General features: G+C 37.6%; 2 protein-coding genes across 4 annotated transcripts; one reads left to right on the forward strand and one right to left on the reverse strand.

The window, feature by feature from the left end:
- The first annotated feature begins 903 nt into the window (after window positions 1-903).
- Window positions 904-5,460, forward strand: LOC105950442 (putative late blight resistance protein homolog R1A-3). 2 transcript variants are annotated; one of them, XM_012973796.2, is made up of 3 exons: window positions 904-1,410; window positions 1,922-5,139; window positions 5,250-5,460. In XM_012973796.2, exon 2 carries the CDS (start codon window positions 2,186-2,188, stop codon window positions 5,117-5,119), a length of 2,934 nt encoding a protein of 977 aa, XP_012829250.2. In that variant the 5' UTR covers window positions 904-1,410; window positions 1,922-2,185; the 3' UTR covers window positions 5,120-5,139; window positions 5,250-5,460. The 2 variants fall into 2 exon arrangements, with proteins under 2 accessions (XP_012829250.2, XP_012829251.2); XM_012973797.2 differs by having other exon boundaries at window positions 1,053-1,410; window positions 1,922-5,144.
- A 501-nt stretch (window positions 5,461-5,961) lies between these two features.
- On the reverse strand, window positions 5,962-10,935 carry LOC105950443 (putative late blight resistance protein homolog R1A-10). Of its 2 annotated transcripts, none has more exons than XM_012973798.2 (3): window positions 10,290-10,935; window positions 6,300-8,548; window positions 5,962-6,189 (listed from the first exon to the last, which is right to left on the reverse strand). In XM_012973798.2, exons 1-2 carry the CDS (start codon window positions 10,857-10,859, stop codon window positions 6,353-6,355), a joined length of 2,766 nt encoding a protein of 921 aa, XP_012829252.2. In that variant the 5' UTR covers window positions 10,860-10,935; the 3' UTR covers window positions 5,962-6,189; window positions 6,300-6,352. The 2 variants fall into 2 exon arrangements, with proteins under 2 accessions (XP_012829252.2, XP_088673219.1); XM_088817093.1 differs by having other exon boundaries at window positions 5,962-6,230; window positions 10,290-10,929.
- Between the last annotated feature and the right edge of the window lie 3,929 nt (window positions 10,936-14,864).

Genomic DNA, 14,864 nt, shown 5'->3' on the forward strand with positions numbered 1-14,864 from the left:
CCTATTTCAACGACGGTGCAGAAATCTTCAAAGACGATAAAGAACCGCTGGAACGCTGAAGAGAACCTTCGAAAAATATTGTACACGATTTGATATAACGGCCAATGATCTCACGTAATTTTATTCCGTGATTTTAGGCAACGTATCAGCAAATCTCAAATCACGTAGTAAAGGAAATAAATGCCATTTAAAAATAAAACAAGGGTATTAAAGGAAAATTATATAATATATTTTGCCAAGTTGGCAAAATTGGATCTATCTCAAAAAGGGGAAAAAAAATTGGATCTACCTCATTAGAAAATATGAACAAGGGGGTTATCCCTAATAAACCCTATTTTTAAATATCATCTTAGTAAAAGACAATCAATAGTGTGTTCTTATGATTTTTGAATATAAGATAGAACCACAATTTCCAATACATAATTTGATTTTCAAATAGAGTAGATAAATTCAAATTGTATCCTATTTTTTTCTTTTCAAAATTTGCGTTTGATTACTTAGAGCAACTTCAATGGTGTTATCAAACATGGTATTCAAATCATTAACCATCATTTACAAACTTAAAAATAGAAAGTTTTACCTCCAATGGAGTTTATCAAATGAGCGTTCTATTTTGATAATTCCCCTCTTGGCATGTAAATATACTTGCTGGAAAATTATCAAAAATGTAACTACGTAAATATTCAATCACAAATTGACATGTGGCAATTATAAATAAAATCACCAATAAACTTATCATTATAATTAATTTGATAACCATAATTAGAGTAAATGAATTTTAATTTTTAATCAATATTAAAATATTATCTCAAATATCAAATGAATATTTGATAATTCAATTTTGACATTTAGCATTGGATGCTCTTATATAGTTATTTTGATAAATATAAATAAGGATTAATTATACTTTGCCCATGTACTATATATAAACCACTATCACACTTGCCCCTAAACTATCAAATATATCAAAAGGGGCCCCTGTCCAACAAGTCTGACTGACGGTCAAAACAAAACGCCGTTTTCTTGTTTATGGAGTTTACCATTTTATCCTCGACTGTGCTGGAAAACATGCTTGCCAATCTTCAACAGCATCAATCTTCTCTCTCTCTCACACACACAACACACACAGTCTAAACCTAAATATTTTCTCTTCTCCAACCGCGCCATGGAAATCCGATCTCCAATTACAGTTCGCGAAATGGAAGTGCCACATCAATTTCTTCAAACCAAACCCCAATTTCCACCTCCAGATATTCGCACATACGAAGGCCCAAATTTTCTGAAATAGTAGGCAGAAATAAGATGCTTCAACAGAACTCTTTCTAACAAGCCTTTAAACTCCGCCGCCGGGCAAAAACCTCCGCCGGGTTTGAAGAATTTGTTGCTTTTGTGGTTCATTTATCTGCTCTGGTACGTCAATTTATTGCTTTTCGGCGTTCATTTTTGCGTTTACTGACAGATTATTTGCTGGATTTATTTCCATTATTTTAAATAATTGGGTGAAGTGATTTTTTATATTTAAAGTCTTGTAGTTGTAATTGAAAACATATTTTTTTAATGATTTTTTTCTGAATTGATGTTTTCATTCATATTCATAATAAACCAAAACACTGATTTGAGTTGGAAAAGGGTTAATTTGGGGATGATCAAAATTTGGAACAAATTGCTCAACTTGACAAAGAAGTAGACTAACGGCTTGACTAACGTCTGTTAGTGGCAGGATTGTTTTGATACATTTTGAAGTTTATGGGGGTAAATGCGACATATACTATGTTTTAGATGTACATAGTGTATTTAAACACCTTTTCTAAAAAAATAGCTGATCCAATCTCAATCAAGATTGGAGAATTAAATACTCCCACTTGTTTTTTTTTATATATAAAAAGTAATATTCTTTATATTTTCTGTGTATTGCCACCAGCCTGATGGTAGGTTCATTGACTTGAAGATGCGTTGACTAACAAGAGCCTCTGCTATTGGTCATTTTCTAATAATTTCATCATGTGGATACCCATCTATAACAATACGTTGAAAAAATACATATTATCTTCATCAAGATCCAGATTGCCCTTTTTCTTTTTCTAGCAAAATGGGTTAGCTCTAGCTCAACCTCAAAATAATCTTCATATTTCATACTTCATAGTATTTTTTGTCTGAGTTAGAATTTTGAAGAGATACAACAAAAATGGCGGCTTATGCTGCCATAGTGTGTCTTGTGCAAACCTTGAACCCTGATCAATTTCCTATCGATCTTCGAAACCCGGAAATCGAATCCCTCTACCGAAAGCTCCTTACTTTACAATCCACCCTCGAGAAAATCACCCCGATTACGAAAAACATCAGACAGCAAGTAAATGTATTGGATGGCAACATCAGAGATGCTGTTTATAAAGCACAGGACGAAATCGAGTCCTTCATCATCAAACGCACCCTCTCGTCGGAGAGTTTCTTGCAGGAAATAATAGCAGTGATCGATCCCCTGGCAGCAGAGGCGAAGAAGATCGCGAGTTCGATCAAGAAAGAGATGGCGTCTTCTCCCGCCGTAGTTTCTCTTGCAAAGATGTTGCACCCCGACAATTTCCCTCTCGATCATCTAAAGTCCTACGTGGAACCTCTGTACGAAAGGCTCTGTTCCTTGCAAACTTGCCTTGAGAAATTCTGCGAAGCGCCAGCAAGTCTCATCCCTGTTGCAGTACATGCTTTGGATTTCCAAATCAGAGAGGCAGCCACTAAAGCCCGTAACACCATTAAATCTTTCGTCGATTCATCCAAGTTGGAAACCGAGAGCTCCACGTCAGCTTTCCTGCAGATTTTGGAGGAAATAAACGCAGACATTGATCCACTGGCAGAAGAAGCAGAAAAATTCGCCGGTTCCATCAAGGAAGGCCCACAAGCACAAGATTTGCCGCCCGAGTACGCGGAGACTATTAAAAAAGATGCTCGTACAAAGAAAAAAAGGATCGTTGGACAGGAGGAAGACTTTAAGAGTCTCAAGAAGGAGATAGAGAAACTCGATGGCCAACGCGAAGTACTCCCGATCATTGGGTTGCCCGGCAGTGGCAAAACGACTCTCGCCAGAAGTCTTTACGAAGATTCCAGCATAACCGATGAATTCGAAATTCATGGTTGGGTTACAGTGACTCAAGAATATCAGGTTGGAGAGATCTTCGCCAAGCTCTTCCATTCCCTGGAGACGAAGGACCAAAAGGCGGGCGAAAAAGACTTCCAAGGGAGGAACGACAAGTTACAGGATGCCGTTTATCAGAGTCTACTCAAGAAAAAGTATCTCATAGTGGTGGACGATATGTGGGATGAAGGTGTCTGGGATAGAGTGAAAAAATCATTCCCTGATGATAAGAACGGAAGTCGGATTGTTCTCACCACTAGATCTAAAACGATTGCTGAGTATGCCAAATCTTCCGATTTCCTTCATCAGATGAAGCCTCTGAGCGAAGAACATAGTTGGGAGTTGCTGGGCCTAACAGTTTTCGGGGAGGAGCCGTGCCCCACTCACTTGAAGGATCTTGGATGGGCAATATCCAAGAATTGTAGGGGTCTTCCCCTCTCCCTCACCGTGATTGGTGGCCTACTCTCGCAGGAAAACAAGACGGAAGAATATTGGAAGAGCATTGAAGCAGATACGAACGATGCTGCCGCCAAAGGTGACGAGTCGTACTTGGAGATTTTGTATTTGAGTTATAACCACTTGCCTGGCAGGTTGAAAGGATGCTTCCTTTACATGGGGGCTTTCCCCGAAGATAGTGAGATTCCTATCACAAAACTCATCCAGCTATGGGTCGCCGAAGGTTTTCTCAAGCCACCACCACCATTGCTGCGGAGCGTGGAACAGTTGGCGGACTATTATTTGGAAGAACTTATTGACCGAAATCTCCTCCATATTCGCAAGTATACCTCAAACAACCAAACTAAAGCTTGTGGCATGCACGATAGTTTGAGGGATCTGTCCGTGAAAGAGTGTGGCAAGGAGTTGTTCTTTCATTCGAGAAGGAGGTACGTTCAAGAACCTCAAGAAGATACCAACATTCAAAGGCGTGTGTCTGTTCACAGAAATATCCTCATGTGCATGGAAGAAGTTCACAATTCCGTTAAAGAGATTACGTCCGCGCGTACCCTTCTTTACGCCGGGGCCCACCATCACCATCCGATACCGTATTGTTTGACTTTCGATCTCCTCAGGGTGTTGGATGCTTTCACAGTCTATTTCATCGAGTTCCCGAATGAGATACTTAAACTTATTCACTTGAGGTTTCTTTCGTTCACCTATAATGGGAAGCTTCCTTCAGCATTATCCAATCTTGATAAGCTTCAAGTGTTGATGGTTCGCCGACACCCCAAAATCATATTCTTGGGCACGTCGATTCTGCCCGACGAAATCTGGGGTCTGAAGCATTTAAGGCATCTCCTTTTTACCGAGAGCGATTTGCCGAAAATTCCTGCTGTGAGGAACACTCTTCTCTTTGCAAACCTTCAAACCCTCACGAACGTAAGTGCTGCTTCTTGCACCCAAGAGGTTCTTCAAAACATGCCCAACTTGACAAAGCTGGCTATGTGGACCGAAGAACCGGCGACCATAGGCTTATATCTCAACGAGGTCGAAAAGCTCGAGTCTTTCAAATTCACCGTCCTAAATCCCATACCTAAGAAAAAGGTCGACTTTCAGCCTAGACTTTATTTCCCAAGAACACTGAGGAAGTTGAGGTTGAGTGGCTGTTCGCTTCCTTGGGAAGATATGTCGATTATCGCAAAATTGCCGTTGCTTGAAGTTCTGAAGCTGCGAGAGATTGCCTTCGAAGGTGACGAGTGGATCCCGGAAAAGAAGGACTTTCGCGAACTGAAATTCTTACTGCTCGAGTACCTGGATTTGAAGGGGTGGGATGCTGACCATACCCACTACCCGAAACTGCAACGCCTTATTCTGAGGCACTGCTATGAATTGGTGGACATCCCTGAGAAGTTCGATTTACTCGGATGCCTTGAGCTGATCGAATTGGTTGACTGCAGCCCTGACGCTGTGGAAGCGGCAGAAGAAATGAAGAAGAAACTGAAGAAATCTGGCAACACTCTCCTCAAAATTCAGACATATTCTTCGTGGAAATAAGAGTTCTTTGTTTTTTCCTCGTACGGTATTTCATTCTTACCTCTCTCTGTCGTAAGTAGAACATGAAGGTATTCAGTTGGATTTGCTTTGATAAATTCTACTCATTTGCCCCGTTTTTCTTGTGTTGCAGAATGCTGAAAAGGGGAGCTGCTGTCTTGATTATCGTCTGCTGTTGTTGGATTTGGTTTGTGTCTTTTCTTTCGTTTTTGCACTTTTGATTCCGTTGCGTCTTTGCGTTTGCTTTTGGTTGTTCGAAACTTTGGAATTTGATTTTTACGGTGATGTAATTTCCTCTTTGTGTGAACATTTCCCTTTGAATAAACGTGTTGTTGTTCGTGTTATTCTTGTTGAGAAAATGAATGTGGATTCGAATACGAGGAAGCAACACGATTTCAGTAATAATAATCGAGAGTTGGTTGGTTTATGGTTAATCCAGGAAATCTTCTATAAGATGTTTTAAAGGTATAAACATGATTAGCGTATGTTGTAATAGGTGAAACAGTATTTGAAGAAAAGGTGATGGGATCTGGGTAATTACACTTTCAACTCATTTGCTATAATTGATTGTGTATTTACTCCCTATATTGACAAATATATCAAGAAAGCCCCTGTCAAATGAATTTCTTCAACTCAAACCCCATTATTTTTCATATCCGCACAAATGAAAAATTCGTTGCTTTTGGTACGTTAAATTTGATGATTTTTCGGTGTCGATAACTTTATATTGCCGATTTCATTTTTGGGGGATTTCATGCATGTAAATTAAGGTGTTTGGTGAGGAAAAATTGGGCATCATTGAGTAGTGCTTCTTTGGTGGTCTATTTAAAAAAACCACAAGCTGGTAAAAATGAAGAACATCTAGAGCCAATTTTTATTAATAATCTTCAAAAAAATACGATAGTTTGTTGAATATAAGAAACACACAAAAGTAATACACGAAAAACGACGACGGTAGGTCGACAACGTAAATAAAGAGTACAGACATTTTGAAGTTCCTCATCTAGAACAAGATGAAGTTCAGCACTTATTTGCAAGGAATTAAGCAAAAACACGGCTCCCGTTTTATTCACCTGCATCAAGAAACGAACTCTTCGATTGATACAGAAATGACCTAGGAATTAGTTGAAACAAATGTACACTATGTGAATTGAAATGTTTAAGAGGAAGACGTGTAAGTTACCTGATGATAATTAAGGTAGTCGATTGTTTCGATTTTCGAGCTTGATTGATAGTTTATGCCTCACATCCCGAACCAACGGAGAGCTGGAATCCAACCCCCCATCGGACTTTTTGTTCATGTTCTTGATCTTTCTTCTTCCGTTCTTGAATAGCCCTAGCAGACGCGGTAGCGGATTTCCGGAGGAAATCAATATCCAATCTCTGGAGGTTTTTCGCCAGCTCCAGTGGAATTTCTTTGAGTTTTTGGCATTTCTTGATCGAAAGACACGTCAGACTAGGAAAATGTTTCGCCGAGGCCTCCCAGATAACGAGATCCGCGTCGTCGATGAGCAAGAACTGAAGACTCGGAAATACATCACGAACCGTCCACTGGATTCCGACGAATGCTCCCTGTTTCAACTTGAGTACCTCGAGCTTTTCAATTTTCGCCAGTGTAGACATATCGCTCCATTGTAGGGATGTTTTCCTCAAAGTCAGCCGCTTCAGATTTCTCGGGAAGAAGCTCGTTTTCGGAAGGCTAATTTTCCCGGATTTCTCGTGCACCAGCTTCAGCTTTTCGAGGGAGAGCAGTTTCTCCAAGAACCTGGCGTCGAAGAGCGTGTCCAAATTCCCGCGAACACACAGCTCCTTTACGTTGCGCGCGTTTGTCGCCACGATCTCCGTACAAGATTCCGGCGACAGCGTACTCAGCGTTTGAATGTTTTCGCCGGCGTTGCCTTTCTGCTCTTGGTCAAGAACCATGGCTGCCTTCGTCTTGAGATGCCTCAGCCGAACCATACTCCATAGATTCCCGTTCATCGAAACCGTATTCGAGTTCGTCTCGACTAGAAGCGTCTGCAGGTTCCATAGCTTGGAGATGGACTCGGGAATAACCGTGAGATTGTGAACGTATAGCGTGACGTACCTCAAATGACACAACTCGGCAACCGTCGGCGGGAATTGATGGAATCTGATCGAGTTGGAATTCAACACCCTGAGCAACTTGAACGCGTCCGGGATCGACGTGATGTATTCCGGGTTCAACTCCACGAGATCCTTGTAGAAAGACAGAAACGAACGAACGCTCGGGTAAGCCTTTCCTTCGGAGAGGAATCTGGAGAGATCGGAGCTGAAACAAAGACGATGGTACTTTTCCGTAGCGGGAATCGGAGGCAGAGATACTCCTTGGCTCGACGTTTTGATCTCTTGGAATAGATTCTGCTCAGCAGCTTTTGTAATGCAGAACAAGTGTATCACGTCGTGAACGGAGCACGTTTTGTTTTCGCCCATCTGATTTATTCGACCAACCATCAACAAGTTCCGGTTGATGAGGTCGTTCAAATACTCCTCCGCGGTTTCCTCCAAGCTTTGCCCTTCCTTCTGTTGTATGAATCCTTCGGCAATCCACAACCGCGTCAACGTCCACGCTGGTATCTCGTGATCTTCCGGAAATACCCCCATGTAGATAAAACACTCTTTCAACTCGTCGGGCAATATATCGTAGCTCAACCCCACAACATTCGATATGTGGTTTTTCTTGTCGGTTTTCGCGAACTGAATCACATTCGCCGACACCTTAATCCATTCGTTCTTTATCACGCCGATCGGCCGTTGCCTCGAGAACTGCGCGACGAGAATTCCTCCGATCACCACTATCGTGAGCGGCAGTCCGTCGCAGTTGTGGGCCACTTGTTCGCCGACGGCTACCAACTCCGGAGGACAAATGCCGACATCCTCGAATACCTCCAATTGAAGGAGTTTCCAACTCTCGTCTTTCGTAAGGGACCGCAGTTTATACGGTCCTCTGATACTAGCGCTCGTACCAACTTCGACCAAGCGGCTAGTTATTATGACCTTACCCAACCCGTTGATCATCGGCAAGACTTTCTTGATGGTTTTCCAGTCTTCGACGTTCCACACGTCGTCCAAAACTATCAGAAACTTTTCGTCTTTGAGACACTTTCGAACCGCCTGCTCGAGTTCGAAGTTGCCCTTGTTGGACATGTCTTCGCCCGTGAACTCTTTGAGAATGTTGAGAAGCAACTCCTTTTTGTTGAACTTTTGAGAAACGTTGACCCATATCCGAATGCGGTACGCGCGCTGGATCGCGTCGCTGTCGTAGATCTTCCATGTTAGCGTCGTCTTGCCCAGGCCGGGCATACCGATGATGGAGATAACGTCGAGTTCTTTTCTTTGTTCCATGAGAAAGCCGACGATTTTCTCTTCTTCGTCTTCGAAACCTACAACTTTGTCTTGCCTGATTGTCAGATCCTGTGTACAAAAGTTTTACATCAGCTGGTGATTAGAAACAATTGTGTATAACTGATTTCTTGCGATAAGCTAACTAGTTTCATATCAAGAGGGGGTCAATCTATATGTATAGGGGGTTTACTGCTAAAATTGAAAATTTTAAGGAGCTTAAGTGCAATTTATGCCAATATTTTGACAACCATATTTACTTCAACTATTTTTTTTTTTTTTTTTTTTTGAATTGACGAATTATTTTTTGTATAAATATTATAAAAATTTTGAAAATTTGAAAAATTGTAAAAAGTGGTATTCAATATTAAATTTTAAAATCCAATCACTATAACTTTATAAAAAAAGAATAAATAGATATATACAATATCTTGAAAATCAATGAATATACAAATTGGTTTTTATATGAAGCAACATCAATTTAAAAAAAAAACAATTTCACAATGTTTATAGGTAATAAATAATAAGAAATAGAAGGATTTTTTTTTCGAAATTATTCAAATTTTGCCAAAAAATAGAACACGTGGAGAGTTTTACAACAATTTATAAATTCAATATTAAAAATATTTTAATTCTTTTTTGGCTTATATTTATTCTCAATAATTTCATCAAATTGAAGGCCAAATTGCATGTCACCCACCCCCTATAAATTTTTAATTTTCTCACTTTTACCCCCTCAAAATTTAATTAATGCTCCCTTTCAAAATGTTATACTTGTTGCACATTGCTCCAGTAGCAAAATTTCGAGGAATTATTAACCAGAATTGAGTGTTTTTTTTTTTACACGTTACCCATTTATTTTATTGCACGCTGCCCCTTAGAAATACTATTTTTCTACACATTCCCACTTTTAAATGTAATTTTTGTTGCATTATGCCAACCGAAAATTGGTTTTTGGGACAAAGTGCAACCAAATCAATGTTTCGAGGGAGGGTTATCACTCTTCTGAATTTCTAGGGGGAAAGTGCCAAAATGGGATATTTATAGGGGGTGAAGTGCATTTTATCTTAAATTGAATTACATTCAGACTCATTGTCAACCATTCATTTAGATTCACCATTAAGCATTTGCATTTGTATTATTCATCAGTTAGTCAACGGGTAAAACTGTAGTGTGAGATTCTAAAATACATTACATATGCAGTTTTACACTAATATTAGAATTAAGGGTAAATTAAAACCACTTAACGTAAAATATAATTACAAAAAAATCTCTTCTTTTCCAGAAATTACTTTTAGCCCCTGCAAATTGTAAATTTCTTACATTCACTAAAAGAGGTGTTAGTGTAAGAAATCTACAAATTGCAAGGGGTGGATATAATTATCAAAACATGGGAGGTTATTTTTATAAATAGACCTTACTTCTGGGGTGATTGTAATTTACCTTAATTAATATAAGACAAATTGCACTTCAACCCCTATAAATTTTTCATTTTCGCACTTCTTAAAAATTCAAAAAATGGATATTTCCCCTTCAAAATATTATTTTGGTTGCACTTTGCCGCACAAGCCAATTTTTGGAGGACATTGTGCAACAAAAATAACATTTAAAGGGACAATGTACAGCAAAAAATATTCAACTGCGATGAATAATCTATCGGAGTTTTGCTATTGGGGCAATGTGCAACATGAATAATACTTTGAACGGGGACATTCACTTAAAAAAAATTGAGGGGTAAAGTGCAAGAATTAGAATCTTACAGGGGGTGTGTGCAATTTTCCCTTAATATAAAAGAGTTTTATGAAATATTTACCTTTTTCACAATAGTCCTTGATTCCTCACCGGCGCCGGAGGAAGATCCACGCCTGTTTTTCATGTTCTCAAGTTCCATCGTCGCCTTTTGGTAGATCGGCTTCACCATTTCTCTGAGCGATTTCACCTTCTCCGCCATGCTGATAGCGCTCAGCGCCGCCAGTGCCTTCCGGCGGCCGAAAAGCTTCTTCTTGGACTTCGCCGCGGCGGCGGAGGCGGAGGCGGAAGCATCGGTCAGACAGATATCGAGGGTGTCCTCCACGTCATAAATAATCTCCCTCATCATCTTCTCTAATACTCTGAAGTGGGGCCCCTTCTCCGGCATCTCCGCCGCCTCCTTCAGGCAGGCCTTCAACAGTTCCAGCTCCTTCTGCAGCTCCTGCAGCTCGCCTTCCGCTCCGGCGATCAGATCGGCGTAGTATTTCAGTATCTCCGTCACCGTTTCCAGCAGGAATGTCACCGCAGCCTCCGCCATTTCTAGAGAGAGAGAGGAGGAGAGATTTTGAGAGAGAGAGAGAGAGAGGGGATGCAATAATACTACCGACGACTCAAGTTTAATTTTCTTATACATATATAAAAATATGCAATTTCGTTTTTCTTTTTCAATTTTGTTATTTTGATGGAGCAAAAAAATGTATAGGCTTTCACACTGAAAAGGGGCTTTTCTGTTCATGTATAAAAAATTATGTTAATTAATCCTAGAAAAATAATTTAAATTACGACAAAATGCACTTTACTTCCTATAAATTTCTGTTTTTCGCAATTTTCCCCTAAAAATTAAAAAAATGGATATTCCCCCTTCGAAATATTATATTGACTGCATTTTGCCCTATATGCCAATTTTTTGAGAGCATTGTGCAACAAAAATAACATTTTAAAGGGGCAACGTGCAATATAAATAACATTTAAAGGGGCAACGTGCAACAAAAATCCTCAATTCTAATGAATAATCCATCGAAATTTTGCTATCGGGGCAATGTGCAACAAGAATAATATTTTGAAGGAGGACATTCACTTTTAAAAATTTTGAGGGGTAAAGCGCGAATATTAGAAATTTACAGGGGTGATGTGCAATTTACCCTTTAAATTATAATATTAATAATTCTCCATAAAATTTTTGTATAGTTTGATAATGCATGAGGTATTAGAAGTTAATTTTATACAACAAGTAACGATTAAGGTCCTACATATGTAAGTAATCAAAGCTTGAGATCAGTGGTTCGATTCCTAAAGAGAGCAATGTTGATCGGGAGATTATTAGCCTAGATATAGAATGCAATCGTCACGTGGCGGAGGCCCCGGGTGTGGACCGAGTCACCAATTGCTTCGGGACTGAAGCTTGAGAACGAGTCGAGCCATAATCTTTAAGAAAAGATATTCTATAGAATGAAGAGGACCACAAATTGGAGTAGACCTACTCAAAATATAAAAAAAAGGACAATTTTGAGGATATTTTGTCATGATATTATAGCAACAATAAAATAGCATAATTGTAATAAAATTACCAAATTTGAGGTGTCAACTTGTTTGGTTTGACTTGCTTTGGGGAATGGCCACTGACTCGTTCTTATTTTTGTGCATTTATAAAATATCTAATATTGATAGCAAATTTATTGAGTTTATTCCAACGATGGACCTCGTTTGCTTACCTATATCGGGCTAAATGAAATTGTAATTTAGATTAGATTCGATTAATATTCTACTGGTTAACTAATTAAGGCCTCGTTTGCTTACCTATATCGGGCTAAATGAAATTGTAATTTAGATTAGATTCGATTAATATTCTACTGGTTAACTAATTAAGGCATCGTTTGCTTACCTATTGGATTAGATCGGATTAGATTAGATTGGATTAATTTTCTACTGGTTAACTAATTAATTAGTTAATAATATATGTTTGATTTTTCAGATTACATGTGGTATTAAATTTGTTAAATTATGTGAATTGTCTACAAAGTATTTTCTTTAACAAAATTAAGTTATTGTTTGAAGGATACAATTGTACTTTTTCGTTTAGTCATCCTTACAAAATTAATCATTTGGGGGAGGGGTGTTACTAATTTCATGATGTAGTAGCACTTAAGTGGATTTCAACTTTAGCAGTGAACTTGAATAATATTGAATTCTACCAAACAAACATGTTACTAACTCCTACTATTTAGTCAATCTAACACAATATTAACAAGCCAATGAGGTCTGAATCGATAAAATAGTAATTTTGAATGCTTAACTCAATCTAAATCAAATCTAAACTAGTGTGGTGAATTTCAAAATTAAAATTTTGAAGTCTTTTTTTTTCAAATTTAATCGAATCTATTTTCTTTAATTAATTAATAAATAAATTGAAAATGTTTTACAAAAGAGTTTCTACTCTATACCTATCATATTTTTGGCTTTTTATGCCAAACTCAAACTTATACCTAACAACTTGCCATAGTTGAATTTCCTTTTATTTATTTAAAATAAATAAGTAAATAAATAAATAAGAAGATGCCATGCCATTGAGTAGGCGAAGCAAAGACATGTGAAAACATAAAGTCAGCAAGTCAACTGTAGGCGGAGGAAAGACAAGTGAAAGTCCCAATGGCCGAATGATTTATATTGGTCGGCAGCTTGTAAAGCAAATTAATGTAAGCCCATAATATTTTGGAATAAATTTTCAATATAAATATTAATTATATTTTCTTTTTAATAAGCTGGACAATAATACATAAATGTTATTTTAATATTTTAACATTATTTATAAAAAAGTATTGGTTATACGGCAAACGAATTGTTTATACTATGCTACACCGGGTGAAGTAGACTAGATAAGTAATTCATCATTTATAAGCGCACGAACACACAAATTGCGTATTTGTGTGTATAGATAAACTATGAAATCCTCCCCGGTATAACTTTCACCTGGTGTAGTATAAAAATAACTTCAAAAGATATGTTATTATTTTATGTTATTAAACAATATATGGAGTTGATATTATTGTGTATATGAATTTGAACGAAGAACGTAATGGAAAGTTAAATGTTACACCTGATTATTTATAGTGGAATGATTTCAACTGTGGATCTGATTAAATTACCACTCACTAAGCACACATACTGACATACATATGAGTAGTTCAAATTCACTCAGTATAAATAATAAGTAGTAACATCTAATTATCCAAACATAACACGTAATTGGATTATTGCTAAACTAGTGATATTATGTACACATCACATTCATTACCATATTTGAACTTATTAGATTTGATCCAAAGAATCGAATGTCTTGCTAATTAACTTATTAATTAGTCAGTTATGATTTAATTCAATTCATGAATTTAATCCAAATTAATGAGCTCTAATCGAAAGAGGCTTTAGTTTAATGGTGTATGGATGTAACTAAACAAATCTTAAAAGAGATGCCAATAGCTATATAACTAGGGATTATTAGTGAAAACCCCCCAACACATTTAGTTATATTAGGATGGATATAAGATCATTTTGCATATTAGTGAAAACCCCCTCATTATATATTTTACTTTACCATAAATTCGAAATTTAGGGATATCTCTATATTACCCTTAATTATCATTAAACCATATTTTTCCGCTCACTTCTCTTCACCAGCCGCATCTCTCTCTTTTTCTCTCCCTCGCCACAGATCTGCACCTCCCACGCAGTCTCTCCCCCACCCCCGCCTTACGATCTTCTATATTTTTTTTCATCCCTCTTCTTCTCTCCCAATAGCATTTTTATGTGCGAATCCCATGGTCAAGGGCAATTATGAAGCAGATGACGAAGCTTCTTCTCCGATTCATTTCTCCGCTGTTTTTTGGGAACAACTTCCAGCGTCACATGACTCCGATCCGACATCGACGACCTCTTAGCCTTCATGACGGTGTAACACCGGTGACGATGAGATCCGGATCGAAGCAAACGAGATTATTTAGGTTTGTCTGTCAAATTCCTTCATTATTTAATCATTTTTATTTTGCAACTGATTGTTTTTTTAGATTAATTGTTATGATGTTGTTGTCTTGATTCAGTTGTCAAAAATTACAGTATGATTCGATTTCTATCATGTCTTATTTGTTGAATAATTTTGTGATTTGAGTCTTGCGTTTGTTTAAATAGAAAATCAGCAATTTGTTGATGTTATTACATATTTTGGATATTATTGTGTATTCTGACTTGAATTTTTATTGTTTTTTTTTTGTTTGTATTTATGTATGAAATAGTTGCGGACATTGGGATTATTTTATGCATAGCACGTTCGATATCTATGAAGATCTGTGGAAGAAAACTCATATGATCGGAGTTGTATCTTGGCCCTATCTCTGGAAGAAAACTCCTATCTCAACCATGGCAAAGTAGAAGAAATGAATTTATAGAAGTTTTCTCTAAAATTGGAGTTGTTTATTTTGTAGTCGATTTTGTAAATTTGTATTTGTTTTCGATTTTTGTAGTTGTTTTTGACAATTTGGAGTTGTTTTTGATAATTTTTAGTTGATTTCATTAAACAACTAGATTTTATTGTTGTTTTCGATATTTTATAGGTGATTTCAATTTTTTTATAGTTGATTTCTTTAAT

This window comes from Erythranthe guttata, chromosome 4 (assembly GCF_056151865.1).
Source record: "Erythranthe guttata isolate IM_541 chromosome 4, IM_541, whole genome shotgun sequence".
Lineage (NCBI taxonomy): Eukaryota > Viridiplantae > Streptophyta > Magnoliopsida > Lamiales > Phrymaceae > Erythranthe > Erythranthe guttata.